The sequence below is a fragment of the Schistocerca gregaria genome, chromosome 2 (genome assembly GCF_023897955.1).
Source record: "Schistocerca gregaria isolate iqSchGreg1 chromosome 2, iqSchGreg1.2, whole genome shotgun sequence".
Lineage (NCBI taxonomy): Eukaryota > Metazoa > Arthropoda > Insecta > Orthoptera > Acrididae > Schistocerca > Schistocerca gregaria.
In genome coordinates, this window is record NC_064921.1 from 300,122,388 (window position 1) to 300,144,744 (window position 22,357).

General features: G+C 44.4%; 1 protein-coding gene across 1 annotated transcript in view; it reads left to right on the plus strand.

Annotated features, from left to right (window-relative positions):
* Positions 1–22,357, plus strand: part of LOC126336914 (1-phosphatidylinositol 4,5-bisphosphate phosphodiesterase epsilon-1-like) — a 419,543-nt gene that overhangs the window by 200,275 nt on the left and 196,911 nt on the right. The window contains exon 5 of the mRNA XM_050001045.1: positions 16,975–17,258. Within this exon, the coding sequence (XP_049857002.1) occupies positions 16,975–17,258 (284 nt within the window). The remainder of the gene's footprint in view (positions 1–16,974; positions 17,259–22,357) is intronic.

The window sequence follows — 22,357 nt, forward strand, 5'->3', positions numbered from 1 at the left end:
GTTTGTAGTAGCTTACCCGCATTCCTATTTTCCTATTCATTATTAAACCTACTCCTGCATTACCCCTATTTGCTTTTGTGTTTATAACCCTGTAGTCACCTGACCAGAAGTCTTGTTCCTCCTGCCACCGAACTTCACTAATCCCCACTATATCTAACTTTAACCTATCCATTTCCCTTTTTAAATTTTCTAACCTACCTGCCCGATTAAGGGATCTGACATTCCACGCTCCGATCCGTAGAACGCCAGTTGTCTTCCTCCTGATAACGACATCCTCCTGAGTAGTCCCCGCCCGGAGATCCGAATGGGGGACTATTTTACCTCCGGAATATTTTACCCAAGAGGATGCCATCATCATTTAATCATACAGTAAAGCTGCATGTCCTCGGGAAAAATTACGGCTGTAGTTTCCCCTTGCTTTCAGCCGTTCGCAGTACCAGCACAGCAAGGCCGTTTTGGTTAATGTTGCAAGGCCAGATCAGTCAATCATCCAGACTGTTGCCCCTGCAACTACTGAAAAGGCTGCTGTCCCTCTTCAGGAACCACATGTTTGTCTGGCCTCTCAACAGATACCCCTCCGTTGTGGTTGCACCTACGGTACGGCCATCTGTATCGCTGAGACACGCAAGCCTCCCCACCAACGGCAAGGTCCATGGTTCATGGGGGGGGGGGGGGGGTAAGGTAAGGATCCCATTCAAGAGGACAGATAAGAGTCTTGTAGGCTGGCGCGCTAGTAAAATTTTGCACCTGCTAAGTGTTCTGCAGTCTTTGATTCACCTTCCTCAAAACATTTTCTTTCCAAGACCCGCTTCCGAATGTACTCTACTCGCACTGTAAAGTAACTTCTTCTTCAAATCATACAGTATTTGGATTAATAATTGTTTTGTCTTCCTTATCCTCCTCATCTTATGCAATCTTGCATCACACATAGACTATTTTTCTTTGTATTTTGCATTACAGATACTATGTTTTGCTTTTTCTGGTGTTCATTTTCAGTTGTGACCATTAGATTTCACAAAAATAAAGCTATGACCACCCAAAAAATTTGTCTGAACACTGCGATGCGTTGCTGATTATGAGCCTTTAAGAGTCGTATGCAGTATTGTCTGGTATGGGAACAGGTCAGCGCAAACTGTTGAAAGGAGCTCTAGAGTTTGTTGTGGAAGTTCGGTCATGGTACAGATTAATAAATTTCCTACATGGGAGAAACTTGGATTATATGATCCCCAGCACCTGCCTCAACTGTGCTCTTTGACATCTTCTCATGTCCCTTTGAACACGCTTGTACCATTCTACTGTACCAATGTGTGCCGTGATTCACGAGTTTATGCGACCTTTTCTCCTGTTTTCAGCGTCCATCGGCGGTGTTCCTCCACTTATGCTAACCACTGTATTTTATGACGGGCAGTGAGTACAGGCAGCGTGTTTTGCGACGACTAGCGTGCTCTGTTGCTAGATGGTGATTATTAGTAGTAAGATCGCTTAAGGTGAGAGAAGAGATTAAAATTCAGAATGAAACGTTACCAGCGATAAGATTCGGTGACGACAGTACTAGCATCAGCGAAGGTGAGGGAGAACTGACGGCCCTATGTAATGGAACGAACAGTCTAATGAACACATACTGTGGATTAAGGGAAAATTGAAGTAAGACTAAAGGAATAAAGAGTATCAGAAATTAGATTAATTGTAAACTTAGTACCAGAACTGGGGATCACGAAGTAGATGAACTAATTCTGCTGTCTTGGTTGCAAAATAACCCAAGATACACGAAGTAAGAAGGTTACAAGAAGACTATGAGAGGACAAGAGAGCATTCCTGCCGAAAAGAAGTCTACTAATGTCCAACATCAGCGTTAATTTGAGAAAACATTAATCTGATTGTATGTTCGGAGCACAGGATTTTGCATTTTATAAAAGTGCATCAAGGACTATGGGTAAACCGGAGCCGAAGAGAATCGAAGTATTTGCTACAGAAGGATGTTGCAAATTAAGCGAATCGATAAGAAAGTAGTGAGGACGTTCTCCGCAGAATCAGCGAGGAGAGGAACATATGGAATACATTGTCAAGAAGAGGAGTGAGGGTGATGGGACATGTGATAAGACATCAAGAAATAACTTCCATGGTAGATCAGAGATTTGGGAGAATAAAAACTAAAGCAAGACTGCAATATGTCCAACAGTTAAATGAGGATGGTGGGAAAAAGTGCTACACTGAGATGAAGAGGCTGGTACAGGAGAGGAATTCATGGTGAGCCACATCAAACCAATCAAAAAGCGATGACTCAGATGAAATGCTGTTTCCCGGTTGATATCGTCCAGCACTGAATAGGCAACTGAACTGCAGGGTATTCACCATCCTCTTCGCTATTACAGTCTGCGATAATTTACTTCCCCATCATTACCGCTACGTAGTTGCCAGTGGCGTCTCAAGCAGCAGTGAGTATCCTCGAACCGAGGTACTTATGGAAAATCCTTGACACGGTGCCACGTGTAAGGTCCAGTATCTACACAGTCCCGAAGACGGAGAGTCCAGTTCATCGGCGACAGATGAGCCGATATCGCTGTTCTGGCCTCGACTCTCACACAGAAAGCCACTGAAAGTTCCCTCGCCATCCCAGTCACGTGATCAAGTTATTTATTCGCCGTAGCATTAGGTGTAGCTAACTGTAATTAAGTTTCTTACATGTGTAATTGACCGTAGATGAAAACGTGTCTGAAGTGTACCCCTCCAGCAAAAGCACACTCCTTGCCACTAAAATCTGCAACACCATGAATGCAGCTTGTAACAAACGTCAAATAGGCGTGGAGCCTACTAAATGCATGGATACGCAAATGAATAGCACTCCAGCGCAAGCACACAAACTACGTAGGCGTAACACCATCTGCTTTCTGTATATGTAAAAGATGACGCAGCTAGTTTCTCTTTCGGAAATCGCATTTTAATGTTGTTTGTTTGAGAGGTGATCTTGTTATGACTCATATACGAAGAAGACGTTTATAACAGTACGTGACAGAATTTGGCAGTGACTTTATCGTGGCTTTCGAGATTGTGGTTCATCATTCCGTAATACTACTGCCAGAGTGGGTCGGTATACCACGATTGTCGTGTGAACATAGAATCTATGGGTTCAGGAGGAACGCACTCAACGCCATTCAGGATCTCAACGGCCCCTGTGACTAGCACTGCAGAGGACATCCATATTGTTGCGCGGCCAGGTACGATCGCACAGCCACGTAACATATGCTGAATCAGGAAATGGGCTTGGTTAAAGTAAGGCACCATCTGCAGCATTATAAACTGTCAGCAAGCCGACTATTCTTTCAGTTTTCGTAGACGGGGCAGTAGACAGATGCACGCCAACAGTGATGTGCCCAACGATGACACCGGGCACATGAGAGGCACTACGTCTTTTTACCAAACGAATTCCGCTTCTGCGAACAGAAACACATTGGAAGCGTCCGAATTTAGAGGCACCAAGGAGGCTGAATGGTGCCAAACTGAATTCCTTGTCATCATATGGTACAGCACCACTGGATACAGCGTGTAGCTGATAAATTGGACAGCAGCGATTATGTTTATGACGTTCTAAGGCCTCTGGCTATGCCGTATCTTCGAAGACTCCTTGGCATTATCTTTCAACGAGATAACCCAAGACCGCATGTTCTAGTTTCTCCTACTTCCATACGAAGGATGTGTGACTGTTACCGTGGTCAACACCTTCCCCATACTGGCTCGCCACCTTTCGATAGCAACCACAATTGATGAACTACGCCGCAGAGTTGAAACAGACAGTAATGACATACCCAGATCGCACCTTTTACACTCCTAAATCACATGCAAATACTGTAGTCTTCCGTTATACGCTATACGCACATCAACAAAAATTTTATATTTGCTGTAGTTCCTAGTGTTGCAGGTTTTATGGTCAGCAGAGTATTTCAACTGTTAGTATTCATAAACCATAGAGATGGTCAAAAAATATACCAATCACACATGTTCGTACGGAAACGCTCCTCGGGTTGGGTGTTTTTCCGCAAGTTTTTCGCTGAAAACCCAGGCACTACTAAATGCATGTGAAAGAAAGAAAAAACCTGCTGTTGCATTGCAACGTGTTTTTTGTTTGTAGCACTTGGTGCTCGTCCTAATTTCGCCTCGAGTATAATGATGCTTCCCACCCGTCGCTTGCGATCGATAAGAGAGTTAGCTCGAAAGGTGTTGCTTTCAGTTTGAAACATAAATGGGGCATGCCTTATAAACAGCCTACTCTACGATAAAGGAAGTATGAGGACTGTGCTACAAAAACGTCCGATGGTATCGTTTTAGGAAATATTAAAGAGAAGGCAACTTATAGACCGGAATGATTGTCATACAACAATGAAGTTACAACCTTACGCGGAGAAAGGAAAACATGTATACAGCACCATTAATAATAGCCATATTGCATCTTCTGTATCTGCATCTATGTACTAACTCTGCATACATCTGTGTGTCGTGTGTAGCAAAGGCTTCTTCCCAGAGGTAACACGTATTAGAATTTTTTCCTATGCCATTCAAGTATAGAGCGCGAAACGAATGCTGTCTATATAGCCAGCCAAGTGACCTTATCACTTGTGTCTTATTCCCAATACTGCCAGTTAAAACGTTTCCGTGTCTCGATATTAACTATATATAGTAAAAATTTTATTATTTCTGTGTTGAATTTCCTCTGTCATTACGTATCGAAACGTTTTGCTTGCATAGAGTTCCTCGATGCAATTAATTAACTTCCATATATTTGTCTACACAGCTGTAATTATTTAATGCAAATACCGCTGTGTTTGAAGAATCCGGGTAAACTTTTTATCGAACACGTGAGCGCTACACTCCCATCTGGTGAGTAAAGAAGACTTTCAAAATGCTTTCTTTCAAACATGTGGAGCATTGCCTCGTACTGTTTACAGCATTAGTATGTTGGTTGAATGTGTGTCCATTGCATAAACCTCTGACTAAAAAAATTAGCTTACTTTGAAACTATCAAGTTTCCCAATGAGAGTGTTAGAACTTTGGAAAATACGTAAGAGATGAATGTAAACTTTTTATTTTAAAAAACGTAATATCGATTGTTACATAAGTACAGTATTATGTGCATGCGGAAGCTGTTTTGATTGCTTTGTGACGTAGTACAGATCGTCCTTAAGCATCAAAATAATTACTTCACTTTCAAATGCTCAGAGGGTGCTTTGTTCCTTCTAGTAAACGAGTGAACGCGAAACACTTGGTTATAATGTAATAAGACTTCATCACGCATGCAAAATCTTTTTTTTTTAATTCCATATAATCTTTTAGAGAGCTGCTTCTCGTGAAGTTGAGTATAGGCCTGTACCAATATTTTTCTTTGAAATTACTGCTCAGCGAAGTAAGAGATTGCAATTTACAACGAAGAATGTAGCGTCGTACACATATACTCGTAGTTGCCGTCTTCCTCATTCTGGTCTCGTAAGGTTCAGCGATTATATTCACCAGAAGTCACCAAAATAAGACGACCCGATTCAGTAGATACATGTGATGTTTTGTGAAGTCATCCTACGAATAAAAGTATGGCTCTTGTCAATACTACCTTAAGGGTTGCAAATGAAAGAAAGTATAACTTTTGATAGTTGATACTAACTTTGAAGTTATGTACGTAATATTCGCTGCCGTTCTACTTGAGATTGTTCTATCGAAAGTGTAAGTTATTTGCGATAATTGAAGAACCTTAAAACTTGAACTACGTTCCTTGTAAATCACAATCAGATTTCTTGGCAGACACTGCTGTCTCTTGTCCGTCCAAAACAGTTTCACGGCATTGATGCTCTAAAACTGCCTGAAATTACACTAATGCTGTATGGCTGTTAAACAACTGGCACAGCCATGGAATTCGCGTTTCCAATTCACTTCGGGGAATTCAAATAAAAGTAATAACCTGAAAATAAATGCTATACTTTAACACATGGCAATTCAGGAGAAAATGAAGTCTTAACAGTAGAAATCGTGTCAGGAAGAGAGAGTAAAGCTGCAGATTGCTATTTTATGTGCTTAATTGTCAATTTTAACGTCATTTCTTAACACTGGCGAGATACTCGTAGGATTTCCCTTTAGCAACATAACTAAAATTTACTTACAACCGGATGAAGACACTGTAAATATCTCAAAACCAGCAGTACAGCATTCTAATGAAACGTACGCTGAATGCTGTATCAGTCGTTGCGGTCGCTTTTGTACGCCTCAGCTGGGATTATTGTCTGTGAAAGTGTTTAAAGACTGAATCCCACAGACAAGAGGCTGTGTCAAATATGTGAGCGCTCCAATTTGCAAGACCAAGAGATAAGTGGTCGGATTAAACAAGGCGTAAGGCAAAGATGCGTTCTCCCTACGAAAAACAATGACGAAAATAACACAGAGGTTCACGAATGAGATTAAACTTCAGAGAATATTAAGATCAACTGAAGAAGTTGCCTTCCAGTGCGAGTGAGAATGAATTACAGGATTTTTGAGCGGAATAGCAATATAAAGAGCACAGACTACGGGCTGAGTGTTAACTGAAGGAATTAATTGGGAGTAACAGAAACGAGATAATCGACAAACTGAACATCAACACTGGGGACCACGTTTTAGATGAGTGAGCACAAGGAATTCTGCTACCTTGGAAGCAAAGTAACCCATGACGGACAAGCAAGGAGCATGTGAGAAGCAGAGTAGCAGTGGCAAAGAGGGCTTTTACCACTAATGGAAGTCTGCTAGTATAAAACATATACCTTAATGTGTGTAAGAAGTTACTGAAAATATAGGCCTGGGACAAGAAATTGCACGGAAGTGAGTCATGGATTGTAGCAAAATTGGAAAATATGAGGATCTCAGCATTTGGCATATAGTGTGATAAGGAAAATGCTGAAAATTAAGTGCAGTAATGAGATAACGAATAAGAAAGTTCTTTGCTGAGTCGGCGAGGAAAGGAATAGTGGAAAACTCTGACAATAAAAGGACAGTATGATGCGACGTATGTTTTACTATGAGTTAACATCTCTCGTGGTGGTACTGATAAAATTCTCTCGAGCTTTAAGCCGCGTCAAGTGGTTTAAAATCCTCTGCTTCTGGCCAAATACACCTCAGCCATTGTCGAGTGGTGACTGTCTTTTGGTTGTTGTTACCGTCCTTATATGCTTTCTTTGACGTCAGCAGTTCTCGCTGCATCGCCATATAAGGTAAAGTTTTCCTTAGGTGTCCGCAGCGCCTGCTTCAACCTTCCGATGGCTGGGTCCCAAGCAGTGCTTAGCTCCAGGCTACCGTCTTTATGGAGGGAGTTGTCACAAATTGTTGTCAATGTAGCTTTTTTTAAAAAAAAAGTGTAATAACAGATGTCTCGTCGAATGCAATATGACGTCCGTTTATCAGAGCATGCTCTGCTACCACTAATTTCTCAGGGTAACGAAGGCGAAAGCATCTCTCATATTCTACACAACGCTGTGCAATAGTCCGCACAGGCTGTCCGAACTGTCCACATCAACACGGTATTGAGGTTTTTTTCATGGTATTATAGTGAGGTACTGAAAAAAAAATAGAGGACGAAAGAGATTGGAATATGTCCCACAAATAATTGAGAGTGTTGAATGTCAGTGTGGCTTTCAGATGAAGAGGTTGGCATAGGAGGGAAGTCGTAGTGGACCGAGCCAAACCAGTCTGAAGACCAAGAAAAAAGTGTTGGCTGAAACTTCCCAAAGAGTGTTCCATGTAATGTATATCCTTTTCCTCCTTCGGTAGTGCGAAATATCTTAAAAATTCTTTGATGTTTTGGCTAAACAATTGTACCTTGTCTGCAAGTAGCTCATGCTTCGAGTGATTAAGAAATTGTGGCAATGAAAGTTCTAACACTCCTGCTGGGAAACCTGTTGTACACTGTACGTTGTTAAGTTAGAGTTATTAATAGTTGTATATGTTGCACATCGCATGGGGCTCTGCCATGGATCCACAATGGCGTGTACCGAATGGTTGCCGCAAATATTTTCTATGGGATTCACGTGACTCACATTGTGTGTGCAGCAGGTAGCGGCACGGAGCGAGGCTCGTGCTCCACCTGCTCAGGGAAGTGCCCCCCCCCCCCCCCCCCCCCGCCCGCCCCCTACTCACCCACTAATGTTACTGAGGCGCCGCCATACAGGAGATGCACAGAAAGCAGTAGACTTGTGCGCCGGTGTTCCTCCAAGCGCCTCCCTGCAGCCTGCGAGACACCGGCGCGGCCCGCCCCGCCAATGTGTTACTTCGTTACCTGTCGCGGCAGCGGAGTCGCGGGCACAACACACGACGTCGCGCTGAGTTTGCACGAGCACGCCGAGACGGTGACGCGCGTATGTTCAGGTCGCTGCTGCCGCTGCAAATGAAGCCGCCGGCAAAAATAAAAATAAAGAACAGGGCAACCCTCACTCGCTGCTGCTGCTGCCGCCGCCGCCGCCTTTGATTTTCTGTGGAGGCAAATTTAATTTGTTGCTCCAGCTTCCCGCCCTAAGCGTTCCATTTCCCATACTCTTTCCACTCTGCGATCGGCGCGTCGTCCCTTCTGATTTTATGTATATTTTCCCTCCCCCTCCCCCTCCCCCTCCGCAACACCCCTCATGTGCCACTCCGGCGTGTGCGTCTTCCCTATGAGACACGTCTGTGCCTTCGCGGGTGGTCTTAAGCCTGCAGCCGTGCTACAGATGTCTCCCGCAAAAGTGGGAGTGCATCCAGAAGTGGAGACCCACGAAAAAGTTAAGAATTGCTCAGGAGCTTGCGATCTTATTCACAGTTCAGCTGTGTTGCTCTAGGTCTTTCAGATGGACTACTTCTGAAATGGTTCTCGGGTGGGTCGTGGAAAGTCGCTTTGAAATCTCTTGCCTCTTACATAGAATATAACAACAACCAGCCACTATTAAAAATACTATTTATTTACCCTACTGGCCATTAAAATTGCTACACCAAGAAGAAAAGCAGATGATAAACGGGTATTCATTGGACAAATATATTATACTAGAACTGACATGTGATTACATTTTCATGCAGTTTTGGTGCATAGATCCTCAGAAATCAGTACCCAGAACAACCACCTCTGGCCGTAAAACGGCCTTGATACGCCTGGGCATTGAGTCAAACAGAGCTTGGATGGCGTGTACAGGTACAGCTGCCCATTCAGCTTCAATACGATACCACAGTTCATCAAGAGTTGTGACTGGTGTATTGTGACGAGCCAGTTGCTCTGCCACCATTGACCAGACGTTTTCATTTTGTGAGGGATCTGGAGAATGTGCTGGCCAGGGCAGCAGTCCAACGTTTTCTGTATCCAGAAAGGCCCGTACAGGATCTGCAACATGCGGTCGTGCATTATCGTGCTGAAATGTAGGGTTTCGCAGGGATCGAATGAAGGATAGAGCCACGGGTCGTAACACATCTGAAATGTAATGTCCACTGTTCAAAGTGCCATCAGTGCGAACAAGAGGTGACCGAGATGTGTAACCATTGGCACCCCATACCATCACGCCGGGTGATACGCCAGTATGGCGATGACGAATATATGCTTCCAATGTGCGTTCACCGCGATGTCACCAACCACGGATGCGACCATAATTATACTGTAAACAGAACCTGGATTCAACCGAGAAAATTACGATTTGCCAATCGTGCATCGAGGTTCATCGTTGAGTACACCATCACAGGCGCTCCTGTCTGTGATGCAGCGTCAAGGGTAATCGCAGCCACGTTCTCCGAGCTGATAGTCCATGCTGCTGCAAACGTCGTCGAACTGTTCGTGCAGATGGTTGTTGTCTTGCAAACGTCCCCATCTATTTACTCAGGGATCGAAACGGGGCTGCACGATCCGTTAGAGCCATGCGGATAAGATACCTGTCATCTCGACTGCTTGTGATACGAGGCCGTTGGGATCGAGCACGGCGTTCCGTATTACCCTCCTGAACCCACCGATTCCATATTCTGCTAACAACCATTGGATCTCGACCAGCGCGAGCGGCACTGTCACGGTACGATAAACCGCGATCGTGATAGGCTACAATCCGACCTTTATCAAAGTCGGAAACGTAATGGTACGCATTTCTTCTCCTTACACGAGGCATCACAACAACATTTCACCAGACAACGCCGGTCAACTGCTGTTTGTGTATGAGAAATCGGTTGGAAACTTTCTTCATGTCAGCACTTCGTAGGTGTCGCCACCGGCGCCAACCTCATGTGAATGCTCTGAAAAGCTAATCATTTGCATATCACAGCATCTTCTTCCTGTCGGTTAAATTTCGCATATGTAGCATGTCATCTTCGTGATGCAGCAATTTTAATAGCCAATAGTGTATTTAAATAGCGCCGTTACCGGTATCCAACAACAGGTTCATCTTCAGACGGCTAGTTCACGTTAAGATACATTTTACATTAGCTTTCGCTTTTGTTTCCCAACTGATTAAATTTCCTTGTGATGGTGTTGGTTGCGACGAAAAATCCGCGCCATTACGTTCCAGTGCAGACTGGTTGTGATTTTGCTTTTTAAGGTATATATATGCACACAATTTAAAGACCACTCACACATTAACAAGTTTACCACAAGTGGTAACGTTCTCTCTCGGAAGTCTTCTACCAGTACTTTTTCTTTGATCACGTCCATTCGAATCCTTTTCTGAAACTGGTAGTCAGCCAGCATCCGTCTCGCCATTTTCTTTGAGTGCTCGCCTTTACCATAGACAATGGCAATATACCGCACACTGTCTCTGATAGCTCAAAAATACTACACACATCCGTTTACAAGTTCGCTGGAAAACCCCAGCTGTTTGGGTAGCTTTACCAAACTCATTTGTTTGACCGATGTCAGAACCATTGGAGGAAACTTTACTGTTTTAAAAGTCAATTCCAACTGGTTGAACTCAAAACATTCAATCCTTGAAGCACAACTTCCCTTATGAACACGGTATCACCAATGAACTAGAAGTGACTATTAAACTGGTTATCGATTTTGACAGCAGAGCAGTGGTTCATACAGGAGAAGATCCCGCTTCCAGTCCTGTTCTGATGGTTTCATTCTACCAAAAGTTTACTTCACAGAATAGGCTATTGCGGAGTGAAAGTTTCATACCGAATAGAGTAAGCTGCTCACTAACCGATACGTAACGCTGTATCTAGTCTATGGTTTGGATATTACGGGCAGAAAAAATTTCATTAAATGAGAGCGCTGTTGTGTGCCAAAAAAATTTCATTTGTTAGCTTGAGTCTAAGAAAATAACTTGTTACCAAGAACTAGGCAAGCGAGAAACTGCGGCTTAATGTAGATAGCGCACTGAATGCTTCACCTACAATGATGCCCGTTGAAGCTATTAATGTGCATTTGCGTTTTTCAGATTCATTTTCTGGTGCATCCGAGTTGATGTTTTTGAGAAACAATCCTCATTTTCATACAGTAATTACAATACGTATGCATAATAATGCCAATGTTAGTCTCATTTACATCTGTTAATGTGATTTATGCATAAATGGAGGTTTTATTATGGATTCCAGTAACCTAAAATGTATTTAAGTCGCTTATAGCCATGTTGATAGTACTAGGAGATCAAAGAGCGCAGAGGAACGAAATTCCCGGCGAACTGCGACCAAGAACCGCAGTCCAGCCAGTTCTAATAAAATACCGAAGTTTTCGAAGCAGTCATTAAATGGAGGCGAAATAATTCCTTGGAAACAAACTCCAGTTGTCGGGGAGTAATTGCGAGGCAATGACATTAACACCGGAGACTCTTGCACTTACTTCCGGTGATATTACTATTAAGGAAACAGTTGAGATTAAATTAGCTAGAGCAGAGATGGAAGTTTTCGCTTAAACTCTATATGCAATCCTGCTCCATCGCTGGTCGGGGTAGCAGCTGAAGTAAATGTTACCTCATCCGTTAGTAATTCATACTTATTATCTATAATTTCTGACATTGGTCATCCTTTTCTATGTAGTGGCGCTGGAGTTTATGATGTGTGTGTGTGTGTGTGTGTGTGTGTTTGTATGCTGTCTTTCGGCCTTTGCCCTGCATACCGAAGTTTTAGATTTCATTCCACATCGCTCTCTCTCGCTACATTTGTGGCTTGAAAATCGCAGGGAGTGCACCTTGCGAGATATCGGCGGTTGTCGAAGGCGTCAAGCGGCGGTCGAGTTCCTGTAAGTTCTTTGAACATTGTATGTGAAGGGAGACATTCGAATTCCACAACAACTTACGTGTATTTTACGGCTGCAGTGCGTCGACTCACCTCGTCAGAAATCCCCCCCCCCCCTCCCACTTCCCATCAACATCAATCGCCTTTAGTACCAGTAAATATATCTGTTCTCCAATTTGATGTTGTTTCGTGGTATTTCCCTCTGATGTTAAAGGATATGACAGGTTCCGAGATTTGATGTACGATATCAGTTGTTTCTCTTGTTTATAAGTATTTCTCACTTTTATAACACATAAGACGAGCTTCTCTTCGGTATAGCCACTGAGAGAGTTGTCACAGCTATTAAGACACTGCAATCGCGTTCGAAAAAGCGGCTGTCAATTGACGTTCGGCCATCCACATTCAGGATACCCTTGGATTCTCTATACAATGGACTCGCACTCGGGAGGACGAAGGTTCAAATTCCAAATTCCCGCGCGACCATTCAGATTCAGCTTTCCCACACTTTCCCTAAAACAGTTAAGGTAATTTCTGGTGTGGTTCGTTAGCAAAAGACCGTCCGAGTCCCTTCCTCCAGCCTCTCCCAATAAGAATTTGTGTTTTGAGTCTCATGATCCAGTCGGCTTAATTCCTAGGTCGCCTTGACCAGACACCTTCGGAGCTGATTTCTTTCTTCATTCCATGTTACTGATCTCTTCGTCGACGAGACATTAAATCCGAGACTCTCTTGCTTCAGTAAACCTTACAATCATTTGGCGTACGGTACTTTGCAGCACACAATAGCAACGTCAACCAACTACATAAGAGGGCTGCTGACACTATTGTACAGGGTTTATCGTGATTAACAGGCACGGCTGAAAGTATACCAAAATAGAAGCGAAAACGTTGAGGAAATTTGAATCCGCAAACGAGACGGGTACGTGCCACCAATGACTTCCGCATAAAGTTATGTCGTATCTACTAAAATGGTTCAAATGGGTCTGGGCACTATGGGACTTAACTTCTGAGGTCATCAGTGCCCTAGAACTTAGAACTACTTAAACCTAACTAACCTACGGACATAACACACATCCATGCCCGAGGCAGGATTCGAACCATCGACCGTAGCAGTCACGCGGTTCCGGATTGAAGCGCCTAGAACTGCTCGGCCACCAACGGCCGGCCGTAGATACTACAAATGGATTTAAAATATTATGTTTTGGATTAAATCCCCATATTGTTGAGCTGAACTTTCACCCGTGGCCTACCTTAACGTCCGAGGCCGTGCTAAAAAGTTATGCCCCAGAATTTTTTCTTCTGCTCTCATTAAGAGTTGAGGTATTTAAGTCATGCCTACTAGTCGGTCGACCTTTCCGCTTCGCTGACGTAAGTTGCAAACCTTTACCAATACAGGTCTCCTAATTGTAGCGTGTAACGTTGCAATGTTTCGCGTAAGAGTTCGTCCTCAGATGTAGTACCCTACCCTTCAGCATGACAATGCCACACCGCACACCAGCCCTGCGACATCTGCAGCAATCCGACGCCTTGGGTTCCCTGTCAAATATTCTACATACAGTCCCAACTTCGCTCACCCGATACAAAAATTAGAGAACTTCTTCTAGGATTTCACTTCGACAGTGACACGAAGTGGCGGGAGCAGAAATGAGGTTGTAGTTCTGTCAACAAAATCAAACATTCTACATTGACGGTACCAACGAACTGTTCTCTCGGTGGAAGAAATGTGTTCTTCGCCAAGGTGACTATCTTCAGAAATAAATATGTAGCAATGAAGAATAAATTTTGTTGCATTATAAAGGCTCCAGGAGTTTTCACAAAAATATTCGAAGGTATTACATTTAGCACGCCCTCGTAAACACAATTCTTCTTCAACACGTAAAGGGCTGCAGTTTATTGGACCTCTCATCGATGTATTTGGACGCTAAACTGCTCTCGTCAGTGGAGTGAGTTACGAATTCTTTCCAATAAATCGCAAAGTTTGACACGACCGTGGAACGTGCTGCTCCAGTTCTTAAACCGTGTCAACGGGAATGCTGTGCACTACCGACACTATCTCGACAAACAAAACGAGAGGACTGAGGTCAGGTGATCTCAGAAGAGAGGCTACAGGCCCTGCTGACCTATCCACGTTGAGCCTTATTGGCGCGCTAGATGTCATGAGCAAAATGTGTCCGCCCATCATGCATGTACCGTATTGCTTAAGGGGAACGTCCTCAAGTAGTCCTGGAAGACCATGCAACAGAAACCCAAAGTACCCTCATCGATTACATTTTTTGGGAGAATGTGTCGACCAATGAAAAATACCCTATTGCCCATTACTACACATTCAATGAGAGACGATACTGATGTGGCGACTCGCGGACTTCATGTAGTGCGTTCACGCTAGATTTGAGCTATAAAATATAAAAAAGTAAAGTCGTAAGGGATTGCTCGGTGAGAGATCCTATGTTCGGGAGCGGGAGTCGGAAAAATTTCCATTCCTCCCTTTCCCACGCGTATATGGAGAGGTGTATCTTATGTGTATTTCTTGACTGTAGGTGAGTTTAACGGACGAGCATATGTTTGGGATGTGCGATGATGATGATGATGATGCCTGAAGGAAGAGGGTGAAACCCGGTGCTGGCACATACACTACTGCTCTCGAGTAGCACCGAGGGGGCGCCGTCTTAGCAAGCCCGTCTCATGTACGGATTGCCATCAACAGCGTAATCTGCCAATCGTTCCTGAGGCACTGTGTAGTCTGACGCAAGGACTGGTGATTAGGAGCTTTACGTCACGAACTCTCCTCCTCTCGTCGGCCAAATATTGGTACCTAAAATCTCATCCACCACCAGGATTTGAACAGCCTTACCTCCGGATTGAGAGCAAGCGCGCAAGCATGCATTAGCGACGTCGGCGACATAGCTAATTGGGACATTATTTCATACCTCAGTCAGTGGTGGTGCGTAACTACACAGTCACAGTATTATGTTGAAAACAACCCGTTTGTCGACACATGTTCACTAGCTATGTTGTGTTTCTACAGCAGGTAGACATAAAGGTTTACTTACTAGATCGAAAACATAAATTTATGTTGTTAATTTTTTGGTTAAGTGCACGTACAATTCCGTAGTCTCGGTACAAATCGTAGTCGTCGAACTACAATACCTTATTACGCCACTAGATCAGTCAAAACAAAGAGACGCAGCCTGTTTATAAAGTGGAGTATCGTGTGCTAATTAGTTTTCGGCAGCAGCAGAATTGTTTCGGCTGTATTAGAATGGACCACACTGCTAAGGAAGTCAGGTGGTTTACCCGAACGCAACTGCAACATTTCCACTGTTGCAGAATACGAAGTTACCGCACGATACTCCACTTTGGGCTGCACCATTTTTGCCTCTTCAAGTAGCGTTTCGTGGTAGCCTAGTGGGGTGCGAGGAGTTCACTGTGTACCAGAATTTCGCAATCCTGCAAATAAACAAAAAAAAATTATGTAATTTTATTTTTGTTCAGCTGATAATTGAAACAAAATTGTTGAGGCTTTCGAGGCCACTTGTTGGTTTGCTGGCTGGTCTCGGGATCATAGACCTACATTTGTTTAACGAGTTTTTTGTCAATTCGTCACCGAATGTGGCTCGTACTGTGAAAAGTTTATCCTCCACTGCTGGTGACGGTCTGTTCATCACCAGAAGTGGAGGTCGAAACTTTAACAGTGCCAACTACACGTGCTGACGGAATTAAATAGAAAAAAAAAATCGTTCAACAAATGTAAGCCGAAGATCCAGAGCCAAAAGCCAACAATCAGTACCATAGTTAAAACTCTATGACTAACTGTAAGACTAGCCCGCCCAGTTGGCCGTGTGGTCTAACGCACGCCTTTCTGGGCGGGAAGGAGCACCTGGTCCCCGGCACAAATCCGCCCGGCGGACTTGTGTCGAGGTCCAATGAGCTGGCCAGTCTGTGGATGGTTTTAGGCGGTTTTCCATCTGCCAAGGCGAATGCGAGCTGGTTCCCCTTATTCCGCCTCAGCTACACTATGTCGGCGATTGCTTCGCAAACAAGTTCTCCACGCACATGTACACCACCATTACTCTACCACACAAACATAGGGGTTACACTCTTCTGGTGTGAGACGTTCCCTGAGGGGGTCCACCGGGAGCCGAACCGCACAGTAACCCTGGGTTCGGTGTGGGGCGGCGGAGGGGTGAAGTGGACTGCGGTAGTCGTCGTGGGGTTGCGGACCACTGCGGCTGCTGTGCGGACGGAGCCTCTCCGTCGTTTCTAGGCCGTCGGTTAACAATACAATACAATACAATACCTACAATACAATACAATACCTACAAACTTTAAGACTAAAGTATACTTTTACACGTAAAAGCCTTCGCTGTCAGTGATGATACAACCTGCATAAAACTTTTAAGCTCGTGTCTTGTCAGCCGAGCAACAGCTTCGTTCTGTTGCATCGTTCCGGCGAGTTTCCAACTTATCGTCTTCTGGCCAAGTGGAATACTAGCGCTAGGGTTCCATCGAGATGAGTGAAATACTGGGTGATAAATCGGGAAGATGAAATTCGTCTGGAAGATTCTCCCCGATAAAGTGTTGTCGGGAGATCTTTAAGCTGTGGCGCGTAAGCCGGGTGAGCACGTAAATGGGAGGGTCTGCAGACGGCACGCCTTGGAGGAGCACCGCGCGCCGCCATGCTGTGTGGGCAGGGTCGGCCGGTTAGCGTTGCAGCTGGGGGCCGCGTTTGGCTTGTGCGCAGGACGGGGCCCGTGGCCGAGCCTCATGGGCTCCACTGGTGGATGTGGCGGGGTGTTCCAGAGCTGGTGAAGCGGTCGCTGCTGACCCTGCAGGTGGTGGCGGCCGAGGAGCTCGAGGCGCTGCACCGCCTGCTGCACGTGCCCGAGGAGGTGGCGCTGCGGCTGGCGGACGCCGAGCACCGCCTCTTCTACCAGGTGCCGCCCATCGACTACCTGCGCCAGGTCACGCTCGACCTGGGCTCGAGCAGCGGCAGCCCCAGCAGCGGCGAGCACCAGCAGCAGGCGGGACCGGGACACGGCGCGCACAGGCCCTCCGTGCGCAGCCTCATCAAGCGCTTCAACGAGGTCAGTGCCTCGCTCTGCTCATCCCTCACCTTCTGCTTACAGAGGAGGCCAACTTTTTGTTCGACTGCCCGCCCTATAGGAAGCACCAACTCCTGTATCCTTCACCACAGCCTGTGCCCCATCCCGTGTATTTTTTTCCCCTCTCGAGTGGACCAACAAAGCACCGCTTTTCTTTCTGTCATCTAATCACTTCAGACCAGTTCATTTTTTAACTCTCCTACCTTCAAATCCGTACAAATTCAATACTTCTTCTCTAAACACTTCTCTGCACACAGCTCTGCAAAACGTAAGGACAAGATGGATAAAGTAACACAACATATTGACTACGCGATGGAACTGAAGGAAAGGGTGGGAGTATCTGGCTAAACGTATCCTCATCGTGCACACAAAGTTCGATGTCATATACCGCGAATATAGCGTCAAATGAGGCTGGCTTCTCAACACGAGGGATTTGAAGGACAGGAAGGGACAAGGTGTGTCAATCAGCGAGCAGTTACGGTGCATTTGTGGTGCTCTTCATTACATTGTGACCCAGAGACAAAATCGGTATGACTTCACATACGGCAAAATCGTCGGGAAACTGGAAGTAGAACGAACTGTGCCGAGTGTAGCCCAGGAGTTTCCGATTGTTCATAATATTGAAAAAACTGGTAGAAGTCGACCTCGGGGAAGATCAGTTTGGATTCCGTAGAAATGTTGGAACACATGAGGCAATACTGACCTTACGACTTTCCTCAGAACATAGATTAAGGAAAGGCAAACCTACGTTTCTAGCATTTGTAGACTTAGGGAAAGCTTTTGACAATGTTGACTGGAATACTCTCTTTCAAATTCTGAAGGTGACAGGGGTAAAATACAGGGAGCGAAAGGCTATTTAAAATTTCTACAGAAACCAGATGGCAGTTATAAGAGTCGAGGGAAGCAGTGGTTGGGAAGGGAGTGAGACAGGGTTGTAGCCTCTCCCCGATGTTATTCAATCTGTATACTGAGCAATCAGTAAAGGAAACAAAAGGAAAGTTCGGAGTAGGTATTAAAATCCATGGAGAAAAAATAAAAACTTTGAGGTTCGCTGATGACATTGTAATTCTGTCAGAGACAGCAAAGGACCTGGAAGAGCAGCTGAACGGAATGAACAGTGTCTTGAAAGGATGATAGAAGATGAACATCAACAAAAGTAAAACGAGGATAATGGAATGTAGTCGAATTAAATCGGGTGATGCTGCGGGAATTAGATTAGGAAATGAGACGCTTAAAATAGTAAATTAGTTTTGCTATTTGGGGAGTAAAATAACTGATGATGGTCGAAGTAGAGATGATATAAAATGTAGACTGACAATGACAAGGAAAACGTTTCTGAAGTAGATAAATTTGTTAACATCGAGTAGAGATTTAAGGTGTCAGGAAGTCGTTTCTGAAAGTATTTGTGTGGAGTGTTGCCATTTACGGAAGTGAAACGTGGGCGATAAATAGTTTAGACAAGGAGAGAATAGAAGCTTTCGAAATGTGGTGCTACAGAAGAATGCTGAAGATTAGATGGGAAGACCACATAACTAACGAGGAAGTGAAACGTGGGCGATAAATAGTTTAGACAAGGAGAGAATAGAAGCTTTCGAAATGTGGTGCTACAGAAGAATGCTGAAGATTAGATGGGAAGACCACATAACTAACGAGGAGGTGTTGAATAGAACTGGATAGAACAGAATTTTGTGGCACAACGTGACCAGAAAAAGGGATAGGTTGGTATGGCATATTCTGAGGCATCAAGGGATCACCAATTTAGTATTTGAGGGCAGTGTGGAGGGTAAAAATCGTAGAGGAAGACCAAGAGATGAATACATTAAACAGATTCAGAAGGAAGTAGGTTGCAGTAAGTACTGGAGATGAAGAAGCTTGCACAGGATAGAGTAGCATGGAGAGCTGCATCAAACCAGTTCCTCGACTGAAGAACACAACAACAACATTGTTTCACGTGCATGGGAAGTATTCCGAACCAAAGACACTGCTGTCGGAAGGAGAGTAAGTAGTCGACCACGCTCAGCTACAGAAGCAGATGACAACTGTGTTGTACAATAAGCTAGAATGTACCAAAATGAAACAGCGGGTGCAATTGCAACCACATTTAATGGGACTGCAACGCACACAATCTCATGCTCCACTCTGGATCGGTGACTAAATGGGGGTGGTCTCTTTTCCCGACTATCAGTTTGTTGTGTTCCATTGAGCACGTGGGTGTCACCGTTTGCAATGGCGCCAAGAGCGGAGGGACTGGACCATCGAGGACTGGTGCCGCGTGCTCTTCCCGGATGAGAGCAGATTCATTCTGAGTAGTGACTTTGGATGCACCCTTATATGGCGAAATTGAGAACACTTAATGCGTCCACGATTATTCTGAAACATGTTCGTTTAGTTGTTTTATATATAATTGTGTGTGGAGGCATAATGTTGCACTGTCGTACTGTCCTCTAAATCTCTGAACACAGAGCACTCACCAGTCGCCGTTATTGTGAGACTGTACCCTTCCACATGAGCGTCTTTTCAGGGGTGCATTCGGCCGTAACTTCATTTTAATGGATGACTGTGTGCGGCGACATAGAACAGTGTAGGTGGAGTCGCTCTTGGAAAGAAATAATACTTGGAGAATGGACTGACCTGCCCATTTCCCCGGCTTAAGTCCCATCGAGAACGTGTGGGAAGCGTTGAAGAGACGTACTGCAGAACGTCCACTTGCACCAGCGACCGTCCAGCAGGTGTCAATGGCGCCAGTGGAGGAATGGAAGTCCTTACCAGTCTTGTGGCCAGAATGGGAGCACGTTGCAGAGCATACAGTGCTGTGCGTGGTGATCACTCACCCTATTAACAACCATTTCCCTCCTTTCGTTCAAAACGGTTCAAATGGCTCCAAGCACTACGGGACTTAATATCTGAGGTCATCAGTCCCCTACACTGAGAACTACTTAAACCTAACTAACCTAAGGACATCACACATATCCATGCCCGAGGCAGGATTCGAACCTGCGACCGTAACAGCAGCGCGGTTCCGGACTGAAGCGCCTATAACCGCCTTTCTTAATTTCCAGGGGACCATCATGGTTCGCCGTAACTTTAGTGTAATTATTGTCTTTGAATAAAAGTGTCGTTTCTGTTCCTCTCATTACGTATTTCTCTTGGTTGGCTATTGGATTATACTGTACAGTTCTTCCTGTGTCGTCTAAGTTTCATCGAGCAACAACGCATCATGCAAAACAAAATCCACGTTTGTCCTTACGTTTTGCAGGCCAGTGTATTGCTTTCTTCTAAATTACACCCCCTCCATCCTCTTTCTCTCTCTCTCTCTCTCTCTCTCTCTCTCTCTCTTTCTCTCTCCTTTTTTTTATCTTTGTGCATCTGACTTGTAGACTTTTTATCACTAAATGTTTGAAGATATTATTGAGTAACCTCTGTCTTGCATCCGGTTAAATTATCAGAAACACCATTTTGCCATTACTTCTGATGTGTTTACTATGTATCGATAAATTGTATCATTACTTAGTAATTTCCATAGTTTTTTGTTATCCTGATATTTTTTTGACGATTCGACTTTCTGCTATTCCTAATTTACCTAAATTGTACCTTAATGCTAGAAATTCACTTGCATATAGATATTCGAGCTTTACTACTATACTGTAATGCCTTAGTTTTTCGTTTTTATTGTAAATGTCTATAGTTACTCCATATCTCCTTCCCATTTCATCTATCGTTTCATCTACAGCGTCTTTTCCGAAATATTTTCTTATATTATCTATCCAAGACATGAAATTGATTGAACCTTCTCTATTTGGCCCTTACGTATTTTCAGAAATTCTGTAGCATTTTCAATGTTTGTTAAAAATTTCCTTTTCTGCATAAATTTTTCAGTCGGTGCTTGTATTACAGTAAATGGCCCGTTTTGAGAAAGTAGACTGCGCCATTGCTCAAGCACAGGCAGTCGGCGATCCAGGCGCCCACAGGCAGCAGTGGGCAGATGGGTGCACAGTAGAGGGAGAAGATCGCTGACAGTTGGCAGCACTGTAGTCAGTTTTCGGCTACGAAGCCCTAACGGTTGCAGGCGAAAACAATAGTCGTCTTTAGAGGTGCGACAACAGTGAGGCTTTGCCACAGACGTACTCAAAATCGCGTTAAGTGATTGACTGAGATAGACATGTGAAGCAGTCGTCCCAAGTCCACTGCAACTGTCAGGGATTCGTTTTTCGCCGCCTCTGTTATAGCGCACAGTCATTCAGCACTGTGCACATCATAGCACCAGTTTCCTATTCTACACTCTCGAGTGCCTGAACACAGGCAGGTGGGCGCCAGCAATCAGAGGTGGGCGTGGCGTGGGCGAACTGCTCATCCTCGGGCAGTGGAGCCGGCCGCTCACAAGCAGGGGAAGAGCAAATGGCTAGGGCACGGGCAGCGAACGCTCTGCGCACTTCAGAAGCGTTTAGTGAGGGAACTAGACCGAGCAAGTACGATTGTAACCTAACATCCTAATACTTCTGTGGTTGTACAATTTATTTTTATTCACAAGTGACAAATTTTTTTTCTCTAATCCGTTTGTTGCCGCAAGACCGCAGATGTTCTTCAGTTTTGAATAATCAATTGGGTTCTGCAGTTTGCATCTTCTTCTTTACAGAGTATAGCTAACCAGAACAATATGTTGATCCATTGTTACGATGTCAGCTGCACATCGAGTAGATCAGAAACATCTTTTACGTGTGCATCACGATACCATCTTAACAGAGTTTTGCAACTGTAGTACTTATACTTGAGCAAAGTGCAGTATTGCAAATCAGTCGTTTTTAATTTCGTTTCCAAAGGTAGCTACCTTAAATGGTTCATCGGAAAATAAGAGCTAAATAATTTGATGTCAGTTTTTTAGGTTACACAGGTCCTGAATCTTCGCCTCCAAACTCTGACGAAATGGTATAGTCTTTTGTTAATAAACCACGAAGCATTTGTCTGGATGTAGCTTGGGTGAGAGAGAGTTGTACGCACGAAACAGAAACAGATCTGAATACAATGTAGTAAGGCCACTTGATTGGTGACCTAGGACCTAAGACTGCCCAGAGGGCGATCTGATA